This window comes from Taudactylus pleione, unplaced genomic scaffold (genome assembly GCF_031769625.1).
Source record: "Taudactylus pleione unplaced genomic scaffold, aTauple2 ptg000451l, whole genome shotgun sequence".
Taxonomy (NCBI): domain Eukaryota; kingdom Metazoa; phylum Chordata; class Amphibia; order Anura; family Myobatrachidae; genus Taudactylus; species Taudactylus pleione.
The window spans coordinates 4,762,138-4,788,960 of record NW_028284853.1 but is presented as its reverse complement, the minus strand read 5'-3'; the positions used below and the strand labels follow the sequence as shown (position 1 = coordinate 4,788,960).

At 44.5% G+C, this 26,823-nt stretch overlaps 1 protein-coding gene across 1 annotated transcript in view; it reads right to left on the bottom strand.

Annotated features, from left to right (window-relative positions):
- Positions 1–26,823, bottom strand: part of LOC148505527 (NXPE family member 4-like) — a 133,493-nt gene that overhangs the window by 4,696 nt on the left and 101,974 nt on the right. Inside the window, exons 3-5 of the mRNA XM_088448084.1 lie at positions 14,751–14,859; positions 11,803–12,521; positions 3,706–3,767 (exon numbers count right to left, since the gene is read on the bottom strand). Coding sequence (XP_088304210.1) covers positions 3,706–3,767; positions 11,803–12,521; positions 14,751–14,834 — 865 coding nt within the window. The 5' untranslated portion in view covers positions 14,835–14,859. The remainder of the gene's footprint in view (positions 1–3,705; positions 3,768–11,802; positions 12,522–14,750; positions 14,860–26,823) is intronic.

Genomic DNA, 26,823 nt, shown 5'->3' with positions numbered 1-26,823 from the left:
GGTATGCGGTGCGGGCCCCCCCTCATAAGCGCACGCAGGGGGGGTTTCCGAGCATCTAGAAACCCCCCTCCATCGCAGCGCAGCTTAAATTTTTTTTTTTTTTTTAAAGAACCTGACTGTTGCTGGCTGAGCTAGCTGTAGGGGGAGCTGCAGCGGTAGCACGCAGCTCCTCCTGGCAGTTCCCATGGTGCCCCGGCATTGTGGAAGGCTGAGAGATCGGAGTCTGCTGAGGGTGAGTGAGTCAGTGACCGGCGTTCTTTCCCAGACCTGCACCACAGGTGTGTGTAATGTATTACATGTGGGGGGAGCCAGTGGGGACGGAGAGTTGATGTATAATTAGCCATGCCAGCGCTTGTCTCAGTGTGTATTTCAGTGAGTGTGTGTCTAGGGTTTGTCAGTGTGTGTGTTAGTCTGTGTGTATAGACTTTTAAGTAAAGTGTGTGTGTCTTTGTCAGTGTGTGTCTAGGCTTTGTCGGTGTGTGTGTGTCTGTGTGTATAGGCTTTACCACTGCAGTTTGTGTGTCTGCAGTGTGTGTGTATATAGGCTTTGTCAGTGTGTATGGGCTTTGCCAGTGCAGTGTGTGTGTCTGTGTCAATGTGTGTGTGTAGGCTTTGTCAGTGTGTTGGCTTTGTCAGTGTGTGGGTGGGTGTCAGTGTGAGTGTCAGCTTTGTCTGTGTGCGTGTATATGTCAGTGTGCATGTTGGCTTTGTCAGTGTGTATGTGTGTGTGTGTGTAGGCTTTATTAGTGTGTGTCAGTGTGCGTGTATAAGTCACTGTGTATGTTTGCAGTGACGCCTTTTTATTTCTTGGAGGATCTAAAAAGCTCTGCATAAATATAGACAAGTAGACCAGCACTCCAAATAAAAAAGTTCAACAGCCGGGGTGCAGATCCTAAAAACTAAGCAGACCGCTTGTCTTGAACATATAATCAGATACAGGCTGCACTCCTCGGGTACCCAATAATCCAAGATTGTTAATCCATTACTGTGCAACGATTCAAGATGCAATTAATACTGTATGTAATAAATTCATCTGAAATGTTGCACAGTAATGGATTAACAAGCTTGGATTATTGGGTACCCGAGGAGTGCAGCCTGTATCTGGTGAGATTTTTTGCCATTGTTTTTGTATCCAAGTATTGGAAACCCCCCCTTTCAAAATCCTGCATTTGCCACTGCCCCCTGGACCCCGTCAGCACTGCACACCCTGCACGCATTATAGGTACATCCTTGAGTCTAATTCAGTCCTTCAAGGATTTATTCGATGAAAATATTCATAAGCGCCAAAGACTTGGTGGTTTCTGTGAGAAAACCATATGTGTAAATTAGAGATGTGCGGTTCAGTTCACCAGAAATTCGAATCCACGCAAATTTTGGGAATCCAGGCAGAGCAGAGTCGCGGTCTCCTGAGGAGAATCAGATAAATCTGAGTTGCAGTGCTGATCTTCCAGCGGTTCGGAATTCAGATTTTAAATTTGGATTGCAAAAATTACATGATTTTAGCTGTTTTTTAAAACTTTTGATCATTTCTTTAAAAAAAAAATTTAGATTCAAAACCAAAAACACGAAGATGAATCCAGATCCAAAACCAAAACACGGGGGTAAACGCACATCTCTAGTGTAAACACATTGCTGGGACATGGTTTATCACTAGCTCCTTTGGCCTTATTCAGAGTTGGGCGCAGTGTTGATGTTGGACGCAAGCAGCCGATGTTCTCAGTCTGTGCAGGCATCCGAGTCGCACTGCTCATGCGCCCCGATGGTTACCACTCAGAACAAATTTGGACTCAAGAGCTGGGGATTGCAGTGGGTGATCCTTGGATGCAACAGAGGGGTGGCTGGCCAGATGTGGGCGTGACCCCGGCAGCCATGTTCAGATGGAGTAACTTCACCTGCCGTAGGGCTGGTGCAATCTCCGATGGTGCGTCCGATGGTGCACGAGATACAGTCAATGGTGTATTTTAATGAGCAGTGCTGCAGATCAGCGCCGCAGCCAGTGGATGTCTCTATATGAATCCCATCGGCCATAGCATTATCACGCTGTCGCGCTGCAGCAAAACACTCAGTGGCGGCTGTAATAGCGTGCACCCCGAATCAGAACCTGAGACTCTGCTGCCCAGAGACCACATGTTGCAGCACTCAAAGGATTCTCACCAATCAATCAACAGGAAGTACAACTGGCAATACAAGGTCTAGAATAAGAACGCTCAGCAGCTGTATTTTTGATGAGAGCGTTTTTCAGCCCTCTGATGCTGATCTAAGGCCCTCATTCAGACCCGCTCGCAAGCGGGTCGATGGTGGGGCACTGCGCACGCGCCGTGCGTTCAAGTCCCGGAGCGAGTGAGAAATCCACTCGCTCCAGGGCTCGCTACAAACGGGGTGGCTGTCGATGTTGATCGACAGTTCGCCCCGTTTTGTAGGCGGGGAGGGGGGAGGGTGGCTGGACAAACGGAGGCGTTCCTGAAGGACCACCACTTTCTGCTCATTCTCCTCGACCTCTCTGCTGCCTTTGACACTGTGGACGACCCTCTCCTCCTCCTGCAAAGCCTTCACTCCCTTGGTCTACGTGACACTGCCCTCTCCTGGTTGCCCTCCTATCTCTCTGACCGATCCTTCTCGGTCTCCTCTCATGACTCTTCTTCCCCTCCACAGTCTCTTACAGTAGGTGTTCCCCAAGATTCTGTTGTGGGCGGCCCTACTGACATCACTCGTGATGTCAGTAGTGAGCTTCCTGCTCTATTAGAGCAGGAAGCTCACTGGGGCTTGCAGCAGACGATACCCTACCACAAGGGTCTCGTCGCAAAAGAAGAAAGAAAAAAATATATTAAACTAGAAAGCTGGAACTCTGTCTAGAGTGATCCAGCTCCCTTGGCACATTTTTCTAAACTGAGGGTTGGTGGGGAATAGAGGGTGAGGAGCTTTCTCACTTCTAAATTATTTAAAGTGCCCGATCCAACTAACCCCAGTGTACTAGCTCCAGTGTCCCCTAGTGGATGATAGAGAAAAGGTGACGTACAGAATCGTGTCAAGCTATACACTTCTAGCGTCAGATCCAATTAGCTGCGGGATGAGTTTCCCAGTCTGTTCCCACAGTATAAAATGCCTGGAGCTATTCAACTACAGACCCACAATCAACCCACCAGGAGCCCCAAGGTAGCAGCTTGTTTCTGCTCACCCTCTGGTGGTTTTATGATGATGATTATCAGAAATATTTGGGGTTTTAGTTCCACTAGATAGAAAAAAAGCTGTAAATTAGGGTCAAACACATTATTTTATTTACACGGTTAATAGGATCAACCCTATAAATTTATTTTGATAAACAAAAGTTATTTATGACATAATACACAACCTCCAAACCTAAAAAAAGGTCCTGCAGGGGGTCATAAATGTGTTATTTTTGGGGGAGATCTGGAAAGTGATAAACTGCCAACCAATCCGCTCCTAACTGTCATGTTACAGGCTGTGTTTGAAAAATGACAGTTAGGAGCTGAGTGGCTGGTAGTTTATCACTTTCCAGAGCTTAGTACATCTGTCCATTTGTTAGTAAACAAATCATTGCTGACGACATTCAATTTCACTGATGCAGAAAACAATGTTCCCTGCCTAGAAGAATTCCAGTTATTTATCATCAATCTGTTCTCCTTCATTGCACTAAAATCACTTTTGGACGTGTAATAAAAGAAATGAAAATAAGATAAAACTTACTATCACACTTGGTAACTGTTATGGCTTCAAACATTTGCGGGATTTCAACAGCAATATTCTTTCTGTAAAAAAAAAATAACAATAAAAGATTATCTTGTGCATATAATGTTACTTACTATGACGAATTAGTAGTGTTCATTCTAGCACCCTGCACCTGTCACAACCAGTGCAGTTCCTCTGTCCTGATTGGGGTGTCACTCTCTGCTCTGGCGCTTCTAGCACACTCTGGTCTATGTCTCGGTAGTTTGTTGCATCCACTGAGTGTGCTAGTAGCACCAGAGCAAAGAGCGACACCCCAGGCAGGACAGAGGAACTGCACGGCTTGTGATAGGTGCAAGGTGCTGGAATGAACACTAGAATACTGTAGGTACTTCATTGTGAACTTGTGTCACTCTGCTTGTGCATACAAAACAGGAGAATGCTAAACACTAATTTCTAAGAAATTCAAATGGGGCCAATGGGCAATGGTGGGGCTGATTCTGTGTCGTATGAAAACTGTTTGTAGTTGCGGGCAGCTGCAGAAGCCTGATTTATTACCTTATGGTAACATGAGTATCTGTTCAATTAATGCGTGGGTTGTGCGTGTGCAAGCGGAAACCCGCGCCACCCATTGATTTTACGTCACACGCTCCAACCGCCATCATTATTATTGGCACTTGCACCAGCCCCATGCCAGGTGCAGGAGATCCTTCAGAAACAGGTCTCCCCATCCCCTGTACACATGGCTCGTTCAGAGCTTTTGATACACCACACTCCCCTTACACTGACGTAAGGCAGCGTGGTTATGTGTGATTACATAGTCGCTGCCCAGTTCACATCCAGCAATGTTCTATTCCATTTAAATGGCCAAGTTCCATCCGTCCCATGATAGGACAAACATACGCAAACATGTGCCAAGTCGATTCTGTGCATGTGCTGTGTGCAAAAACTAGCCATTTGTATTCCTAAACATGTGACTCAGCATCAGGGCCTGATTAAGGGTCACATGGGCCTGGGGCTGAAAATGATCAAGGGAATATAGTGAGAAGTAGCGGAGATGTGGCCTTTTCTGTGTGGGTGTGGCCAGTGCTGTGTGGGTGTGGCCAGTGCTGTGTGGGTGTGGCCAGTTCTACGGAGGCATGTATACCCCCTACACCAGGTGTACAGTAAGTAAACCTGTGGCACTCCAGCTACTGTGGATATTTGTGATACATGTGATACATAATCAGCATACCTTGCCACAGTTTTAGCAGGATCTAACAGCAATTAGGCTCAGGCTTGCCAACTTTCTGGCTGCCCCTTCCGGGAGGGAGCAGCCAGATCGGCATTACAGTGGGGCGTGGCCATCGCGAGGAGGCGGGCCGGCCAGATGATGTGTGTTTGTAGGCAGATCGGGGCCGGGGACACGAGATCGCGTCATTTTGGCCCCGCCCCTGCTACACAATGCCGAAATTACAGGCATTGTGAAGCAGGGGGCGGGGCCAAAATGACGTGATTCGGCGTGAATCGCGTCACAGCCCCCTCCCCCGCTGCAGGGTTTTCTAAGGTAAGTGCGGGGGGGGGGATAAGAGGGGTGGGCGGCAGCCGGGAGGATTTCCTGCCTTCCCGGGAGGTCAGGAGCGGCACCCAATTTTCGGGAGGCTCCCGACCATATCTGGAGGGTAGGCAAGTATGCTGAGCCTTTTGGTTACAGTTGGCAGCTACATTCTAGTGTCTCATTCTAGCACCCTGCACCTGTCACAACCAGTGCAGTTCCTCTGTCCTGATTGGGGTGTCACTCTCTGCTCTGGTGCTTCTAGCACACTCTGGTCTATGTCTCGGTAGTTTGTTGCATCCACTGAGTGTGCTAGTAGCACCAGAGCAAACAGGTCTCCCCATCCCCTGTACACACGGCTCGCTCAGAGCTTTTGATACACCACACTCCCCTTACACTGACGTAAGGCAGTGTGGTTATGTGTGATAACCACACTGGGGTATCAGCTAACACCAAGCACTGTACCTGGGGCTCTCATATACCAACAGAACCAAAATTCCTGCTTGGTTACCTGGATTTCCTTGTAGCTTGAAGAACATTTAATGCTCCATGTTTCCCCTGCTTATACTGTACTCACAAGCCTCAGGCTGCAGAGTGGGATCAGCTTCATTCTAACCCAGAGCACCTCAAGTGGCCCGGAATATAATACTGTGGCAGGGTGTGCTGGGATGTATAGTTCTACAGCATCTGGAGTGCCACACCTTGCCTTCCCATGTAATTATGAGTGCACTCTCTTTTGCATTTAACCTTCAGGCTTTTGTTAATACAGGTGTCTTTGTTGCATCTCCTAACACTGAACTGTACAACAACCTAACACCTAACAATCCAACATGTGACAGTATTATATAATGTATACAGTAATAACATAAGAAGAATACATGATGGCTAAATAGCATTACAGTACACATGGCAAGCAGAAATACATTATTATATGGCATTAATAACAGTAGCAACAAAGTCGCAAAGTCGCTTGTCTAAGGAATAACAGTCTAATATAAGCCAAAAAAGCAAAGTCCGTAAAAAGATCAGGACTATGGCCCTCATTCAGACCCACTCGCGAGTGGCTGTCCGCTCGCAAGTGGGTCGATGGTCCCCACTGCGCATGCGCACGACGGAGGGAGCTCCGTTGTGCGCATGCGCGAGACCCGATGAGCGAAGGACTTTCCTTCGCTCGGAGTGTCTCATCAAAGGGGGCGTGCTGTCGATGGTGACTGACAGCACGCCCCCTTTGGTGGGCGTGCCGGGGGCGTGCCTGCCAGACGGAGGCGTTCCCAAGGGAACGCCTACCGTCTGAAGCCGGCCCCACTGACATCACTAGTGATGTCAGTGGGAGTGATTTTGGCTCTGATAGAGCCAAAATCACTCCTGGCCTTGCGGTTGAAAAACCCAACCGCAGTCTTTTGCTCGCAGTTTCGATGGTCACGATGGTCAAGACCATCGCGACCATCATTCTGCACGTTCGTATATGCTGTGGGTGGTGACCCACAGCTATACGAGCATCTAGGAGGACGCTCCATATTAATGGAGGTGGGCCCTGATTCAGAGCGAGCGCTCTGGTCAGAGCGTCCGGCTCTGAATCAGGGCCTATCTTGGCAAGGTCCTTAATACCATGAGACATGAAGTGCAAAGTAGTAAGGTGGGGGTAACCCCTTGTGATATCACAGGTATGTACAAAATTCCAATCTTTTATCATGCACCCAACATGGATCTCTATACTTCCAAGGATACCGGCCTCATCAAATTAATACAGACTTATTTTCCTAACTAAGGGGCCTATGAATCAAGCTGGTTTTACATAAAATTACTCAGAAACAGCAGTTTCTGCATCATTTTATGTATTGTTGCTCTGTACTAATAGCACAATGCAGGAGGTTTCACAGAAATCATTACGGAGCACGTAGACCTATTTAAGATCAGTTTACTTTTGAACAGCACTGTCAGTTATTCTCTACTTCTTATTATCAATGCTGGATATTAAACAACTGTTAAAAGTTTGGATTGCAGCTATTGCAGGGCTACTGAATGGGAGATGATACAACTTAGGGGGTCTATGTACTAATAATTGCGGAGCCGACTGGGGGTATGCGGGGGAGAGATGGAAAGATCTCTCTCCTTAACCTGAAGCCTCCATAGGCAAACAGTAGTTTACGCCATCTGAAGATGCTATACTGTAAGCTACCGATGTTAAACTCCGAAAAGCATCACTTTTAGGAGTTTAGTACATAGGGGTCAGATCGTAGACCCCATTGATAATAATGAGGACTGCGATCTGCAGCGCTAATTAGCACTTTTCCAGAGATTTTCGTGAAACCTCCAGAATTTTGCTTTTAGTACATAGGATCAATAAATAAAAGTATGCAGTATATGAAATCTTTGTTCTTATTACATTGATACATTATTTATTACTTATACACTCCCGTGAGTTATCTCTATTATTGTGAGGAAATAAATCATGTGCTTTTTATTTTAAACTATGTGTTTTGTGCATGTTCTAATGTTCTGAGCTCCACATCGTATTATTTTGTACACTCATTTACATGTGAGGATTGGCAGACCCCACTTGTTGTTTAGGCTGCTGGTTCATTATTAGTAGAAATTAGCAGGTGGTCCTAGGGGAATTAGCAGGTGGTCCTAAGGGAATTAGCAGGTGGTCCTAAGGGAATCGGTTCAAATCCCGACAGCGGCAGGCCGACACAGCTGAAAATCCAGATCGTTCCCAGGTAAGTATCAACTAACCTAACCTCCCTAACCCTCCTTAGGGGTGCCTAACCCTAACCTTCCCCCCAGTGCCTAAACCTAACCCCCCCTCCCCGCCGCCTAAACCTAAGTCCCCCGGGGGGGTGCCTAACCCTAAGTCCCCCCGGGGTTGCCTAACCCTAACCCTCCCTTACCCTAGCCTAACCCTAACCTCCGGGGGGGGTGCCTAACCCTAAGTCCCCCCTGAGAGCCCTAAATCTAACCTTACCCCCCCTCCCCCGCGGATGTCCGCAGCAGCGCCCGGCATCACTTCGATCGGGATGCCGGTCTCCCGGCGTCGGTAAAATGACAGGCGTCTAGATTTAGATGCCTGTCATTTAACCCTTGCCGGGATAAAGCAGTCGGGAAGCCGGCTGTCGGGCTTACGTCCGCCGGCTTCCAGACTGCATACCATCCTAAGATGCGCCAGGATTTATTTGTGCCTTATGAGAGAGGTAGCCGGGCTTGGGAAGACACTCACAATCGTAGTTGATTAGAGTACAGTATAATATTGTCTAATGTTGCATTGTATAGTATACCTGTTCTCATCTTATGCTGAAGAGAAAACTAATAGAATAAAAAAGAGAGAATTTTTGCCCAGGGCAGCACATGGTCTAGAACCCGCCCTGCTCATCAGTGATAAGGTTCGCTGGGTATTGCCAGAGAAAGGCCTCCCCAGGCAAAGCAGGCGGGAAACCTATTAAATAACCATGGCAGCAGTATTTGTGCCGCTGTTATACTTGTTACACACAGAAGAAAATGAATAAAAACATTTGAAATATTTTCTATTTTTCACATATTTTACTGTATACTACCATCTTACAACTGATTGTTTTTTAAACAAAGTCCAGGCTTTCAGTTCAACTGTGAATGTGTGCACCAGCTAGCCGTATCACAAATGCACTTATTCACTGAGAATGGTATGAGGAAGCTGTAAGTTTTTGCGTACTGTTCTGGTCCAGTATCACAGAGGTAAATTAGTTGATTAATCACCTATCATTGCGATAAATGGATCTAAAATCAGCCATAGCACTGCATATTAACAATTATATTAACAATATTCCCTTGTGAAGCAGGCGGGAAGACGATGGACGGAATCCCGACCGTCAGCTTCCCGCCTGTTTCATCCCGGCAAGGGTTAAATGACAGGTGTCAAAATCCCGACGCCTGTCATTTTACCTATGCCGGGAGCCTGACACCCGGCTTACCGATCGAAGGTTGGCCGGGTGCAGGGCGCGTACAGCTGCGGGGGGAGGGTTTGGTTTAGGATTCCCAGGGGGACTTAGGGTTAGGCACCCCCCCCCCCCGGGAACTTAGGTGGCGGTGATGGGGGCTTAGGTTTAGGCACTTAGAGGGGGGATTAGGGTTAAGCACTTGTGGGAGGTTAGGGTTAGGCACCCCTAAGGGAGAGTTAGGGTTAGAGGGGAGAATAGGTTAGTCACTACTTACCTCTCGACAATCGGGATTTTCACTGCTGCCGGGATGCCGCTGTCGGGATTTGAACCGCCGGTCATGCGGTTCAAATCATACTGAATCCATTCCCTTAGTCCATTGCTTTTGATTAATGTCATCATCACTGACCTACCACTCTTAGTAAAGCATTGTACATCAATTCTAACAATACTGCTGACACTGACAGCACTATTGTCTCAGACTTCACAAATACTCAGTTCCCGAGTAACTTGTTGGAGCAAGCTTGTTCTTAACAGGAACAACATTCGCTAAGCTTTTTGACCTGCTTGTCGGGCTTACTGTTGGAAATGATATGCGTGTGCAGGTGTTGTTATTTGCACAGTAGTTAGGCACACACCAGCAGATGACTCAAACTACTGTATGAACAGTCCAGTTCCTTAACCGTTGGTGCTGGTTAATAGATATTTAGCAGGTACAGCCGTATTCACTGTTACATACACACTGGTGATGGAGAGGAGCACGGTATCAAGCAGCTCACCAGCCAGTGAGTGTATGACACCTGTGCGTAGTGTCGGACTGAGGCATAAAGGGCCCACTGGGGGATGCAGTGATAGGGGCCCATGTTTAAAGGGTGTAATCATCCTCCAGTGGGGGTGTGGCAAGCCACCACAGTTGCTTGGTGTCAAGGTTACTTGGCTAATCAATAGGCAAATCTTGTAGTTTCTATAGAAGCAAACTAAGACACAATGTTTATCAGTGGTCCTGTTCCACAAGGTAACTGACCCTCTAATAGAGTAACAATGTTCAATTCAGTGCACAGTCTGGAACATGACAGCTAGATGAGGGGGTAGGTCCCCAGGCAGTGGGGCCCACTGGGGATTTCCCCTGTACTCCTGTGGGCCAGACCAACCCTGCTTGTAGGTAGCGGTGCAGGACACTGGAACAGCTTTTAATGCAGGTAAGAACCAAGTAGGAGACGTCCATCTCCAACCATGTCACTCCGCACAATGGCAAGATGGCTCCGTGCATGAACAGTACTAACTACAGTGGCCATCTTGGTAGAGGGAATGTAGCCTCCCTGGAGGGACAGGAAGATGGAGTCTGCGCAATAACGCACTCCACTTTCAACACTTACGATATAAATAAACTAAAAATATTCTGTTTTGGTGCCTTATCCAAGCAGAATGTCAGATCCTTTTAAATATCTGCTGTATATATACAAGAAGGTGGTTCTCAGAGAACACATAACCACATTATAATAATAGTATAGGTATTAGAGCAGTAGGTGGGGCTTTGTCATCCCAACCTAAATTTCTTTCCTTAGCAAACTGGGTATCAGATTGATTTATTTAATTTTTATGTATTGTTTTTTTTTTTTTTTATGTATGTATGTGATTTTTATAGCGCATCATAGTTGTTGGTTGAATAAATATATTCTATGCAATGTATTCAAGTTTCAAGCATTTTACCATTAATACTAATGCCTATACAATTATTATTATCATTTACTTATATGTTTTTCCTGAGCGCTGCCACAGTATCTTGTATATTTTCATTGTTACTTCCCTGGGTCGGTTGCAGTCTTACCTAAACCAACTACCAGAATCATTTCCTTTTTGTGGGATTTTGTTTACTTTTGAATATCTAAGTGTTACTCTTGGGTACTCACTAGATTGCACATCACAAGCGTCCGTGAAGTCTGGAAATGTGAAGTTATGTAGGGCTCACCGAATTAGCTATTGCCCTTTCCACCAAAGCTAGACTAACTGTAGTTCAAGGATTTTCATCTCATTCCCCAAAATCCTCCCTTCACAACTGGGAGGCCTCCTATAAATCTTTTTGCCACTATGGGCTAGATTTACTATCATCGGTTCAACAAAGCAGCCGATGATCCACAATTTTTTGTAGTAATCATATAATATGCAAAAATGTCTAAAAGAAAAAAGGGATGTAGTTGACATCCCGGCTTTTGGGGAGGCCGACACTCAGAATGCCAGCGCCGAAATCCCGACACCAGTCAGAATCTCGGGGCCAGCATCCCAACAGACGACATCCCAACGATAAGTATTGAGGTTAGGGGAAGGGTTAGGTGTTAGGATTAGGCACTAAAGGTAGGGTTAGGTTTAGGCTGGTGGGGGGGAGGGTTAGGGTAAAACGGTGAGGGGGAAGGTTAAGTTTAGGCTGCGGGGCGAGAGAGTTAGGTTTAGGCTGCAGGGAGGGAGGGTTAGGTTTAGGGATAGGGTTTGGGTTAGGGTACTTACCATCCAGTGTCAGTATTCCAAACCTGTCAGGATGCCGGCATTGGGATTCTCACCGCCAGCATCCCGTACCCAACCATAAATAAATCTGTTACCTAATAGTTTTGTAAACAATTTCTGCAGTTGCCATTAAGGGCATTTGAGACACATCATGGATGTATTTACTGGAAATTATACCTTTCAAACATTGGTTTTTCCGCAGCAGTGATATGTGGTATGGAAAGGTCATAACCCCTCATTTCATTCAAACTTTCACAAGTGAAGTTTGGAACCTTGTAACAGTAGAAGGCCTCCTCGTAGACTGGATCTAGGTACTCACAAATCTCCTTCCCCTCTTCCTTGTCAAGCATAAAACCACATTTACTAGCGACATGTTCACCATGCTTTTCATATCTCCCTTGGAAGCCAAGAACTCCTAAGCTTGAATGTCTCGCTCTCCATACAGCCGCAACCCCTTCACTTGGGTGGAATAAAAGAGGTGAGACTTTGGCTTTGCCCGCCCAGTACAAAGGAAAGTGGACATGGTATGAACCATTGTTGAAGTCTTCCACCGTTCCAGACACAGAAGCTCCGAGCTCTGGGGAGAACAATCTTGGCCTAATGAAGTCTCCTCCGTAGGTCTTTCTGTTCCCCAAGTAATCGTACATATCGAGCTGTACCACAAAGTCCTCTCCAACACAATACCGTTCTCTTGGATTTACTATGAAAGCCTTACTGTTTTTCCCACTCGTACTTTTATTAAAGTGAGTGAATACAGCATTGGGGATGAGCATTTGAGTTTTGTCAAATAGTTCATCTATTTTTTCTTGGAGCTCAGTTTTAGCTGGAAGTGTAATTTCTTTCATCCTTTCATCTTGATATAGCTCATGGTTTTCCAATGCTTGCACCAGATAGTCCTGTAAATCATAGCACAGTAGTTACACTAAAAAATTTCTAGCATGTATATATTGGCATTTATATAGAAATAAAATAAGAAGGCCCATTTTAATTTTTAAAAAGACAAAAACATGAAGGTGCTCATAGTATTTTGAAATATTCAAAGCTTGTGCAAAGGTAAGTAATGTGTGTATCTGAAATGAATAAATAAAGCTTATCTATTGTCTTTGACACTTTAAATGTTCTTCTTCACTGTTACTCAGATGAGCCAGGTGATAAGTGGACCATGTATGAATTTAATACTGTATATATGTAATCAGACCCCAATACCAAAAACACCAGAAAATACCATAGTGTAGTATTTCAGGTTTAAAATATGAATAGTGAGATTAAAAACGCATAAAAATATAAATGCTCATATCTCATAAGATCACTCAAATCATGAAGCATGGCGCCATCCACAACCAGCAAAAAGGAGCACCAGGTCAGCATGGGACTTCAGGATGATGATGATGTCACAGTGATAGCATACAGTATAGGAACCACCCAATATGTTTCATTGTTGCCAACCACCAATGCTTTATATGGTTCTTGGACCCAGGATGCTATCACTGTGACATCATCATCCTTTGCTCAAGCTTGGAATGGTTCAAATTACTGGACTATGAGCGCCTTCCTGTCTTGTCTTATCATATTTGTTTTTTAGATCCGTTAGCTGGCAAGGATCATACAGGAGGAGCAGCTATTATTATTATTATCATTATTATTATTATTATTATTATGTTTACTTTTTAGTTTTACTCTATTTAGCACATTGAGGGTTGTTGTTATTGTAGTAATTGTTGTAGTACTATTTTAATTTTTGTCTTTAAAAAAAAATTATAGTGATGAATTTATTGTTATGTCAAGTTTTAATGATAGGTACTTTCCTCACTCTCACTTATTGGTTTCTACATTCCCTCCAACAATTTTTTACAGAACTTGCAAACTAAGGGCCGTATTTAATCAGCGTCGAAAAGCCATTTTTTGCGAAAAAGTTTAGCCGGTGACGTCATATCCCCGTATTCAATTGTTGCGAATTATTGCAGGTGCGAAAACGTAATGCAGAAAAGTTTCGCCTATGAATAGCTGTCAGAAAAAAGTGCAGAATTGCGTTTTGTGGGTGCAAAGGTGAGGAAACCACCCTGCACCCTTAGGACAGGTCCCCAAAGGTTAACTGCATAAAAAAAAATCCTAAAAAGAAATAAAGAACACCCCAAAAAATGACTTTGAAAAGGGGGATGAAAAATTCAAAGTTGGGGTACAAACTTAAAAACTAGCAAAATAGACTTTAGAAGGGTCTGCAAGTACAGGGGAGGTGTATTTTCGATCACAGGTGCTTGCTGAAGGTGCATTTGTAACGCTTTTTAAGACCTCACTTTAGCAATCTTTAACCATGCTAGCACCCATTTTTATGTACCCCAAATTTGCTGGGACTGGTTAATTTCACCAAAAAAAACTGATAAATGCTATTCTTCACCACTTCTGCAAAGACGCTAATTAGCAGCGAATGAGAGCATTTAAGTACCCCAAATAGCTTCAGCAGGGCTATTCGGGGGCATCTACCATGAACCCCAATGTTAGTGCATCCTTTGGGGGGTGTCAGGCTGATTTCCCCAAATTTGACAGCACTTTTGGCCTGTTTGAGTTTCTCCGGGACACATTTTCGCGTCCTTTGGAATTGAATACGGGGATAAGCTGGGACGCGCGCGATACTTTTCTGCATGCAAAACCAGCGATGGCGGCGGAAACTCCGGCATGCGAAAAGTCCGGGACTTTTCGCACATAATTGAATACGGCCCGCGGTGGAAGGGTGTGAGTTGGAGAACCAACGACAGACCACAATTTCAGCTTGTGATTGGCCGTCCTGCTCACACAGTGAGTACAGTACATGCATCACCGAAGACTTCGGCCAAGGGGAAGGGTACCACTCACTCTGTATTAATGCAGCCTAAATGAGAGGTTTTCAGTACATTTTTAAATATAATTATATACTGATTTCACAATAAGGAGTCTATGTACCTCGGGGTGTATTTACTAAGCTTTGGATGAAGATAAAGTAGCATCATTTTGGGGTATAATGATTTATCTACAACTGATCCTTTACTTTATTAAACTGTCTTCTCTCTTTCATAGGCACCAAGCAGTTATCGCCACATAGAGAAATGTCTTCCCTCCCAACAAAGGTGACATTAAATGTCATTTCTCACCTGAATTAATTTTCTATGCCAAAATAAGCTTGTTAGGAATACGGTCATTATGACTACTGTAATCCGCAACCTTCTTATAATCATGGTTTCACAGCAGAGCTTTATCCCCCTGTTAAAATAAAACAGATGGTTATTCGAGTTCATGGTAATAGTAATGAGAATAGTGCTACATGTATGGAGTCATTTGTAAATTGTTATTAAACATTTATGTAGCAAAGGACACTTGTCTGGGTGCTACGATGAAACGTTATTGTCCCTCAGCACCACAGCCCTGGCTAGTCTGGTAGTGATACCTATGCTGTTATTATTCACATAGATTTGATTAAAATAGCTTGACCCGTGGTGAAAAAATACAATATTGTTGTATTGGGGCAGTTTTTGTCCATTCTGATTGATAAGCTTGCCACGCAATCTTGCCTCTAAGAACCAGGTGTAAAGCCACTAGCTAAAGTGAGCATTTTTATATTTGTCCGGACCCAAAACCGGCATCACATTGCTTACTTTGATAAATTGCACAGTTTGCAAATATAATGTAGCCGGTACCCAGTCCCTGCAATGACTACACTAACCTTACTATGGGCATGCGTTTATGATGCCAGCGGTCGCTATGCCGACCGCCGGCATCTCCACTACAGAATCCCGGCGAGGGTTAATTAACCTACACCGGGAGACCGGCGCCCGGCATCCCGAATGAAGGGATGCTGGGGCACCGAGTGCGGAGAGCCGCGCGCGGGGGGGTGGGATTTAGGGTTAGGTACCCCCCCTCCCCAGGAGGTTAGGTTTAGGCTAGGGGGAGGGAGGGTGAGGCACCCCTGGGGGGAACTTAGGGTTAGGCACCACCGGGGGCTTCAGCAGTGGCGTAAGTTCATCCCAGATGCCCGGAGGCAAGTTATCATCACAGCCGCTGACACTGTAATGTAGCAATTCGCATGCAGACAGGCTATAGATCGAGGACGGCAGCAGCTGATGGTCTGACATGGAGCTCTCCACTAGTGTATGGTGGCTTCTCAGGTGCCGGGAAGGGGTGCCATGCATTGGGCGCCCGTGATGGTACACTCCGGGTACATAGTTACAGCCCTAAGTTGTGTGAATATGTTGTGGACAATGGAGGAGGTGCCCCTTCACAGGCGCCTACATTGTCTCCCATAGTTCTGCCCCTGGGCCTTAGGGGGGGTTAGGTTTAGGCACTTAGATGGGGGATTAGGGTTAGGCACAGGGGGGGAAGGTTAGGGTTAGGCACCCTAAAGGAGGGTTAGGGTTAGGGGTAGATTAGGTTAGGAAATACTTACCTTTCGCACGATCAGGATTTCTTTCCACGTCGGGCTGGCGCTGCCGGGATTTGAACCATGCAGCCGGCGGTGTAACATATGTATTCCTTACTATGGGATCTATTTACTAAGCCTTGGAGAGAGATAAAGTAGGTGGAGATAAGGCACCCACTAATCAGCTCCTGTTATTTTCCAAAAACAGGCTGCATAGTGACACTTAGGAGCTGATTGGTAGGTACTTTATCTCCTTCCACTTTATCCCCCTCCAAGGCTTAGTACACAGACCCCCAAGTTCCTTCTCCCTTTGTTCCTGCACCCAAGCGTCCTTACTCCCACCTATTTCCAGGACAGACATGGGAACACCCCGGGTAGGCAAAGGTATTATTCCTGAATTAGTAAAATGCCTAATGTAACCCTATAACAACACTCATATATACATTTATGTTACAAATGACTACAACAGGTTTAAATAAGTTTTACTTCTTTTTCTGTAAGGGAATATGGTTATATCACAGAACAAGCATTAATAAACTTATCAGAATTTCCTATAGTAACAGTTTACTTTGACTGTTCTAAACTTTAGAGCTTTAGAGGTACATTTACTTAAGTGAGAGTTTTTAGAAGTGGAGATGTTGCCCATAGCAACCAATCAGATTCTAGCTATTATCTTCTAGAAGGTGCTAGATAAATGTTAAGTAGAATCTGATTGGTTGCTACGGGCAACATCTTCACTTTAGTAAATCTACCCCTTAATCACTCCTATTAGTGTTAACACTTAACAGTTTATGCGCATGACCAACGTAATGGCACACGTAGTAATAGGAAAACGCCAGGCGTTACTACTGTACATGTGGCAGTCAAAGGATCTCCTGGTTCACTGTTCTGCATATTTTCCTGGTTATTATAAGTAGCCTAGTCAGTAAAATGGTATATTTGAATTGGGGTAGGCTATTTCATAGAACACTACTCTCCTCTATGAGGATTAAGTATAGAGGGCAATTAACCCGGCAGTAATGCCCATTTACTATTTGTTATTCTATTTAGCACTGTCACTCTCCCTTTCGCTGGTTGGTACTGGCTTAATACAGCATGTGCCAAAATGTAATTAGGAGTTAAGGTTCTATTATTTGTATTGTTCAATGAGGCTTGACACTGTGCTGTTCTTTACAAGCTGAGGTGTCGCTGACTTGGCAATGATGCCTGCTCCATTTCAATCAGGCTATAAAAACATCTTTGTCTTTGGCTTTTATAGATAATAATAGGAATGCCTCTGTAGAATGGTTGCTGCTATTTCCAAGTTGGAGAAAGGACCTCTGTGACGTAGGCACCACGTGACCGCTCCAGGAGGCTGGACCGCTCCTGCGTTACCATCCACTAGGGCATAGAGGGGGAATATATATTTGTGGCGAGCGCAGCGAGCCACCGTGCCCGAAGCGTGGCGAGCGTAGCGAGCCCGCGAGGGGACACTTTTGGCCCCCCGTTACCATCCCCGCCCCTCCCCCTTTCAGGCCGAGTCACGTGGGTGTGACGTCACAGGGCCATCAGCCCTGTACAGTCTAGACCTAACCTCTGTAGAATGTAGAGAGGGGGGAGAACAGGAACTATTTATCCTGGCCCGCCCCCCTTTCCCTCCCTTACACGTCAGAAGCCTGTCTCCCCAGGCCAGCACTCGCTGCTGTGTGCTGTGATGTGGTGACACCAGGGAGTCTGCTAATCACCTGCAGCAGTCTCCTCTGGCTGTGATTTGCTCCTGGCTGAGTGGCACACGGATTCCCACCGTGGAGGGCGATGCACGGCTCAGCAAATACTTTTAAATATATATTTTTTGTAATGAGGCATGGCCACACCTCCTTACATTAAGCCATACCCCCAGACAGTACCGCTGGTACAGCTCTCTATGGCTCTGACCGGTGCTGCAGCTCCTGGCAATCCCATCTGCCCAGCTCTCAGTCAGGAGACCCCCAATCCTCTCAATAACTCCCCGTCTGGAGACACCACACTACTCGTGGGATTCTCTGAGCAGCACTGCCTCCTGTCACAGCTACCTGGGACCTGCCCACCCAAAGCCACAGCAGTCAGCTTGCATCCGGAGGAAACTCACGTAAACACAGGGATAAAATGCAAGCGGGTGTGGTATAAAATATCGACAATAAAAATATATATTTAAATTCAATAGGTCGAAACCAAATGGTCGACATGCAATAGGTTGACAGGGACAAAAGGTCTATAGGTACAAAAGGTTCCACCCAGGCTCCTACTCCAACACCTGGAACCGCTTACTTATGGGCAATTTTGTGGGCACGCTGCTGCAACGCTTCCTGGATAGTGTTGTCTAAATTACACTGGTCCCTCACCAGGGTAGCTGGCAGAGGGCTTTAGCTTGGAGACACTGGACTCAATCACACTATTCTAAAGGTCACAGGATACAAGTAAATGCATCGTCTTAAAGGCAAGATGTTTATTGTTCAAAAGTCTTTAAAAACACCAAGAGCCAAATGTAATAGGGTGCGAAACTCTCACATTCTTAAACTCAGCCAATGTAATAAAGTCACAGAACAGGCAAACTTACATGTTTTTCAGACTCATAAAACTCTCAAGATTTAAACTCTCATCCAGATGTTTCCTATTTTCAAAATACAACTCGATCAATGTACTAATGTGAGAGTTTTACTGCTAGTCTCTCACATTTACTAAACTCTCACCCTATTACATTTGGCTCTAAGGTCCCGATTCAGAGTTAGGAATAGAGTAAGAAATGCACCTGGACAAACCATGTTGCAATGCAAGGGGTGTAAATACATTAAAAAAAAAATTGCATGCCGGGTAAATACTGGCAGCTTTTGCATGTAGCACACAAATGCTGTACAGCTTTAGTTTTACACTGCAATTTAGTTGTCAGTTTGGGCACACCCCTCCCGAATCCAACTCTCTCTGCACATTTTACCATCTGGACCATCTGCAGTGTAACATGGGTTTACCAAGATGCCCAGTTACTTGCTCTTCCTAACTCTGAATCAGGCCCTAAGTCCCATCGCTAAAGGTGCTAGGCACCATTCACAGCCTAAAGAAGTTACAGAAGTATTCCCCTCTCAGGCGTATATTTACTAAACTGCAAGTTTTTAGAAGTGGAGATGTTGCCCATAGCAACCAATCAGATTCTAGCTATTATCTTCTAGAAGGCACTAGATTAATGTCAAGTAGAATCTGATTGGTTGCTATGGGCAACATCTCCACATCTAACACCCCGCACTTTAGTAAATATACCCCTCAGAGTCTGAGAATAACTAGATTTCAGGCTCAAATGCTCTGTTCATATCCCATTCTTACACAAAGTACCACAGGGGGTTAAAATCCCACCCTGTGTGCCTTAACCAATCAAACTAAGCACGTGCACTGTGTCCAAGACCTCTTGGACTCATATAACAATCAGCCAACTATCTCCCAAATTATACAGTACAACATGTTAAATACATTATTAAATATAAGTTTACAGTACATGTAATATGATAATTCTCATGAAAATGCTGCTGCAGAACACGAACTTAACCCTCTCAGTGCCACAGCCGCCATCTTGACCATGTGTGTCGTGTCTCCAACCATAGACACGCATGCAGAATGGGCAGTGTTTGTGTTGCTTTGTTACTTATTCATTTTTAGAGGCAATGGAAAATAGGTATGTTAAGCTTTGTTACTGTGTTGTCTGTATTTACTAAATGTTTTGTATATTATTTAACAGCTCTGCGGTAAGACAGGTGTATTCTGTTTCTTCCCACAATCATAAAACATACCGGCAGGTTAATTATGTACATGAGTGTACATAGTATATCACGGTTGCCAGGGATGCTGTTTGCTTTCATATTGACACACACGCAAATCAGTTGTATTATTCACTTTTTAGAGGCTAAGCTTTCTTTCTTTGTCCTATGTATTCTATACATTTATTGTATGCTTTCTCTGGAATTTTGCGCTGTGGTTTTCCTTTATTTGGTTAACAGCGTGGTGATTGCACAGGGGTATTCATTGTCCTGGTTCCACTTTTGTGAGCTGGCATCTTAGGCTATGAGGTCAGCGTGTTTTCTCTCTCTGGGTAGACGTATTAAACCTTGGAGAAAGATCAAGTGAATTGAGATAAATTACCAACAAATCATCTCCTGTCATTTTTTTTCTTTACAGTGACAGTTAGGAGCTGATTGGTTGGTACTTTATCTATCTCCACTTTATCTCTCTCCAAGGCTTAGTCCATCTCCCCCTCTGTGTTTATATCCCAGGTGAAAGTTTTGATAACAAGACTAATGCGTGGAATTATCGTAATTACAATGTATCATGTGTGTCATGTGACCACTGTATCGGTAACACAGCAGAGAGCAATAGATTAAAGGCCTGATTCAGAGATGGGCGCTAATGCGATCGCAGTTGCCTTTCCGCATGGTACCCAGCTGCGAAAACATGCTAATAGTTCCAAAGATCACCCCCCACCGCTGCCTTCCCATCTGCGTATGACGTTTTGGGGGTTTTACCGCATTTCCCATATGTTACTAAGCGCCGGAATGAGATGTATTCCAGTGCTTCATCCCGGTGGGTCAGCGTTACTTAATAAATATGGGTTTCTTATCAGGATGCTCCCCCTTGTGAGCGAACCAATGGGATCCCTCCCATCTCCCCCCGTGGCGCGCACCTCTTTCTGCACATGCGCAGAAGGACACCAGAGGGACTTCTGAGTGTTAAACCCGAAAGTCCCTCTATCCGGGGGCATCACAAAGGACAGCTCTTATCGGGAGAGATGTCCTTTGTGATATTCTAAGTACATACCGCGGTATTAAACCGCGGTGTGTTCCCGATGGGGGGCCGGATGTTCCGCATGGCTGATGAGATGCTTAGTACGTCCCACCTTATACCTTTAAACCTTTTTCCAATATTTCAAATTCTCAAGGTTATTACTTTTTCAAGTGATTCTGTACTAACATTTAGGTTTGCGTCTGTTTCATCTAGACTGCACCTGATGTGTATATAATGGGCCTGATACTGCAAATGTATGCTAATTCTAGTATCAGCCCTTCCTGGTGTATGTCCGTCCATCTGAAGATGCCAGTACTGATATGGCCACTGTGATAGCCTTGAGATGCTGTAATACCGCTTGGAGCATCATTAGACACCACCATCGGTTGCACCATCGAAACTTGCACCGGTCACGTGCCAGGTGCAGATTGTGCATCAGAGTACGGCCTTCAATGTCAGCAATTATACATCTGAGTTTGCCAACAGTTCACCATTCAGTACGGTGATTTTTATTTTTCGCTAAATTTTACCTGTATTTAATTTGTGTTAAAAATACAGGCAATTGCATACTTTTACTGGCAGGGGGTACGTAGCCCACCCAAACAGTGGGGTTCCAAGTAGAAAGTCCCTTTGGCGATCGTACACGCACTGAAAATGGCTCCGGCATCTCAGTTCTGCACGACTATGGGGTTTACTCAGGAAGCCGATTGTCAACTGGTCTGCAACCAATGCTGCAGAATTGTACTGGTGCCCGGAGGACAACGCTTCCATTGCCTCCGGGAGTTCCACCACTGGATGGGAGAGCTTTCATCCAAAAGCCACTCACAGAGGGCATCATTTTTCACAGTTCCGGCGGGTACGCAGAATAACAAGAGAACCCACAGAAATAGAAACACAATAAAATATCATGCTGAAGAAGTTTGTTCAGCCTGGTTACAATCGTAAAGAATTGTTACAAACTAATAGCTAAGTACTTGATATAACATGACAGGCTCTTGGGTTTCCAAAAACATTAAAGACAAGTCAAATATGGTTCCATGGGTTAATCAGTATGAGAGTTAGTGACTACGCTGCTAATAAGGCCAAACAATTATGGCCTATTATTAAATCTTACAAGGATTTACCACTCCTACAAAATTCAAAGGTTACGCCTAGTTACTTCAGAGGCACATGAAATATAAAAGATGTCTTTGTAAACTGATATTACAGGCTTGGAAAGTAATAAACCCAATAATTTCTTGCAAAGTAAAATGGGTTGTCGCAGATGTTTGTGTTGCGTGACCTGTACATGGAGTACATCATTCCCGGTGATGCATTAACACACCCTAATACCAGTAAAAAATTCAGTATTAGACATTCACTAACTTGTACCAGCAAATAGGTTATATACCTCCTGTTTTGCCCATGTGGTTTGCATTATGTGGACAAGACAGAAAGGCAGTTTAAAGAAAGTATGACGAATCATCATCCTGCAGAAAAGTCCTAACAGCGGGACAGTGTATTTTGGATTTGGGAGAGACAGAACCGCAATTTATTTTATCCTTAGACACAGAAAAGACTTTTGATCAGATAGCATGGGATCATCTGTATACAATATTAAGGCAACTTGGATTCCCAGAAGAGTTCATAAATATACTGTCTGCGCTATAAAAGGAATCATTCTCTAGGGTAATATGTAATGGATTTATGTCCGAGGAACTCCAGATAGGAAGATGAACGCGTCAAGGATGTCCAATGTCACCATTATTAATTGCTATAGCAATTGAACCGCTATCAGTAGAATTTTGGAATGCTAAGGAGTTTGAAGGGATAAGAATTAAACAGAGTTAAAAATAGAATTGTTTGCGGATGATATGATTATATTCTTATCAAACCAGAGTAGATCCATTCCGGTGGTGTTACAGGAGGTTATTAATATGGTAGATTTACAGGATTTAAAATAAATACATTAAAATGAGAACTTCTTCCGCTAAATTCAGGACTTCATTCAGAATCGGTCGCTGCGGCTGCACGGTCGTAAGGTAAAAGGGGCCGGATATGCAAATGAAGCACTCGCAAATTGCGTCATTAAGATGGGATCGTTAGCTGGACGAGTGAGGGAAGGATGCGGCCGTAAGACTAAAAATACGCCCCTTTCTCGTTCCCATTACACATCATCTCCGGGCATATAAGGATTAATCGAGACCATCGGGAACCATCAGAGCTGGACGTAGACCTTACGGTTGACCATACCCTCTCTTAAGCACTACGATCAAGTCAGTGTAAAAACCTCCCATGTCACATGTCATGGCACTACTTAGTTAATTATGCACTCCCATAAAATGCCGTTTGCATAGTTAGGCACGCCTGCATTTGGATCTCCACTCCCCCGTTCACAAGCACCTTCTCCTGTTACCACCCACAAACGCCTCATCCTGTCACTCAAACTAATGACCTTGCCAAGTTGAAGGAGAGAGCAATATCTGATCGTAATAGCTAGTTTGCTCATGCGCATTGCGAATTTTACAAATGCGCAGTTTAGCGAACATCGGTGGCGTACGACCGTGTGGCCGCAACAACCAACTCTGAATGAGGTCCTCAGTCCCAATTACGCCGGAAATATTGGAAAAAATAAAACTTTCAAGTAATATAAAATAAAATATTTGGGAATATATATCACATACCCAATAAAGAATATATAGAGCTAATTATGGGAGCGTAATTGATAAGGCAAAAACAAAGCTGGAGAGTTAGAAAATATTGCCGTTGACATTACTCGGTAGAGCAGTGATAAAAACTTTAATTTTTCCTAAATTCAGGGCCGGCTCTAGGGGTGTTCGACCTGTGCGGTCGCACAGGGGCACCAAACAGAGGGCGCACCCCTCCCCAACATCCCGATTTCAGCTGGACAGTACTGTCCCGCTGTTCCACCCGAGGGCCGAAGTGGCCCGCGGGTGGTCAAATCGGGAGATTGGGGACCCCCACCGCCGCAGCTGTGTGGCAGTGCCGGACCCTGGAGACTCTGAATGGATGCTGCATGCACGCGACATCCATTCAGTGACGGGAGAGGGACTGGGGGAAGCCCAACTAGTGAGGCTCCCCCCAGCCTGACGTTATTTGGAGGCGGGCACGCCTCCTAATAACGTCACATTAGGGCGTGACCTATGGTAAATAGACCATGCCCCCATTTTCGGTCGTGCACGGCGAAGATACAGCGCAGTGAAGAGGGCCAGCACAGGGTGCTTCGACCCCTGGAGCCGGCCCTGCCTAAATTGGCATATGTTATACAAATGCTTATGATGAGACTGACAAAGATAGATGTCAATTATTGTACTAAATTGTTTTCAAGATTCTTATGGAAGGGAAAAAAGTCGCGTATATCCATGGCTACAATAAAGATGAAAATACAGGAGGGAGGCTTGGCAATAATGGATATAATGGCTTTTACTAAGGCAGTACATTTTAGGTATATAGCAGATTGGCTATTAGATAAATGGATATATACAAATCTTAAGTTAGAACAAGAAATGGTACAACCATATGCACTAAGCGCTCTAATTCACACTCCAAGACAGCTGCTTCCCATGCATTAAGCGACGAATATGATATTTAAGTATACACATCAATCATCGTGGGATATAAACAAATAGGTACAAGGAAACCCTAAATTCACTAAGTATATGGAGATTTGGGGAAATCCATGTTTTGAGCCATCATTGGAGAATGTCATGTTTGAGAAATGAAGAATTGAGGGAATTAGTAAAATCAGGGATGTTTTTGACCCAGGCGGGGAATTAATGCAATTCCAGGAGTTAGTGAATAATAAAGAAATAGAGAATAAACAATTTTATATGTATTTACAAGTACGATATTATATCCAGTCGATGGTAAATATAAGAGATATGATGAAAGATTTGGATCCAGTGCTGATTATATTTTCAAGAGTAAAGGCGGAAAAATATAAATGAAGAGACTTATTTTAGAAATGAATAATAGGAGATAAGGGTAAAGTCTGGAAAAACTGGTAGATAAAAGTGGAGAGTAAGATTCCGAACATAACACAAGTTTCTGATATCACTGCAGAACTGTCACGCTGGCAGGTCGCTGCCAGTGGCTGATCTCCTTGACTGTCTCCGGAGTTAACAGCCGTGAGTGGATACTTAGGGAGGGAAAGCGAAGGTGTTGTCGGTGGTCCGATATATACTCCACAGTTGTCAGCGGCAGGGAGCGGCAGCCCGCGGCTTATTGATCGGCAGTGGAGGCAGACTATAAAGTGGCTATAGGAGGTGGGAATCACAATTGGAGTAAAGCAGCATAGATCCTTAGGAGAGTCAAATAGATTAGTCCCAGGCAGTGACCTGCCAGCGTGACCGTATTGCAACAGGTACCGTGAGTTTGGAATACATATAGCCAAGGACGCTGAAAACTACCACGGAGTGCTTACTCTGGAACCACACCTGCCGATTGATATAAAGATTCCCTCGTCTCGACATTTAATATCAATAGTGGAACCAACACCCTAGGAGCAGGGCCGTAGAGAGCCTGGCTGGGCCCGGGTAAATGAGGGGGCGTGGTCTAATCATGGGAGGCGTGGCCATGCCCCTTGAAAAAAAAAAGAGGAAATATCACTTTTGCAGCGTCGCAGGGAGGGGGGGGGCGCTGTAAGCACCCCAGCTGCAGCAGCCGCGAGCAGTCTCACACAGCAGCCCAGCACAAGCTGTGTGCTGAGCTGCTGTGAGTGAGGTGGGGGGGCGACGCCGGACCCGGGCCCCGCCAGGCCACTCTAGCAAGCCTGGGCCCGGGTTATCTGTACCCGCTTCCCCCCCTCTCAGCCCCCATGACCAGGAGAACTTACTATTAACCGGCTCATTACTTTATTATTGATATTTCACATGAAAATTCAGCGGTAAGACTATTATTTTTATGTACTAAGGAGCTTTTATCCACTTCAGCGGCTTACTAGGAGGAGCATATTCATTTCCTAGATGAGCTGTTGCAGTGATTCCCAACCTCGGTCCTCAAGGCACACTAACAGTCCTGGTTTTAGTGATATCCAGGCTTGAGCACAGATGGTTAAATCAAAATAACTGAGGTACTAATTAAGTCACCTGTGTTCCAGTATGGCTATCCTTAAAACCTGGACTGTTAGTGTGCCTTGAGGACCGTGGTTGGGAACCCCTGATCTATTGGATATAAATTGCTGCTAACAATTGTTATATTGTGTCACCTTTTCAATTACATTGACTTGAGAATTGCAGCAGAGGACTATGCTTTATATCTATATCTAGGAACTAATATTAGATTATGGGACTTAGATTGGAAATTATTGATTGAATTTTATGTTTATTGAGTGTATTTTCTACATGGTTATTATATATGTATAAATATTTTTATGAATAAAAGAATACCATTGGACTCATTAAATGTGTCAGTCTGAGCGCTGTACATTGTTTCTTTTTTTTGCTCTTTGAGTGTGGGGTACAGACCCCACATGTGAGCTGCCACAGATAAAGTTGTTATTGGGAGTGACTGACAGTGCACCTTTCTGCTTATTTAATATATATTTTCACACATGTAAATAAACCTCCTTTATACATATACTGTAGGTAACCTCAGTCTTATGCCTGCATTAACCTATACACCTTTCTCTCACTACACAAGCATATGTAACCCCTCGGGAAGGAGTTAAAGGTAATATCCACATATACTTTGTATAATCCTGTCTCCACCCAAACTACATGTTCTAATTGGGGCTGCTTAGCTAAACCCAAAGTTTGGTGAGAAATAGTGCTAAATAGTGTGATATACAGTGAGATTTATACAGTACATCTATTTATGAGGTATGTGAATATAAAATATATATAGTTGTGTTATATCTTCTCCTTGCCATAACTCTTCACTATGGATATAATTATTATACGAGGTAAGTAAATACTTTATAGATATATAATTAAACATTTATATGCATTCTTTTTGACATAACAAATAATATTACATTGCACAGACACTTTTAGCATGCAATGTAAGCAATACAAAGCCCTCTTAAATGT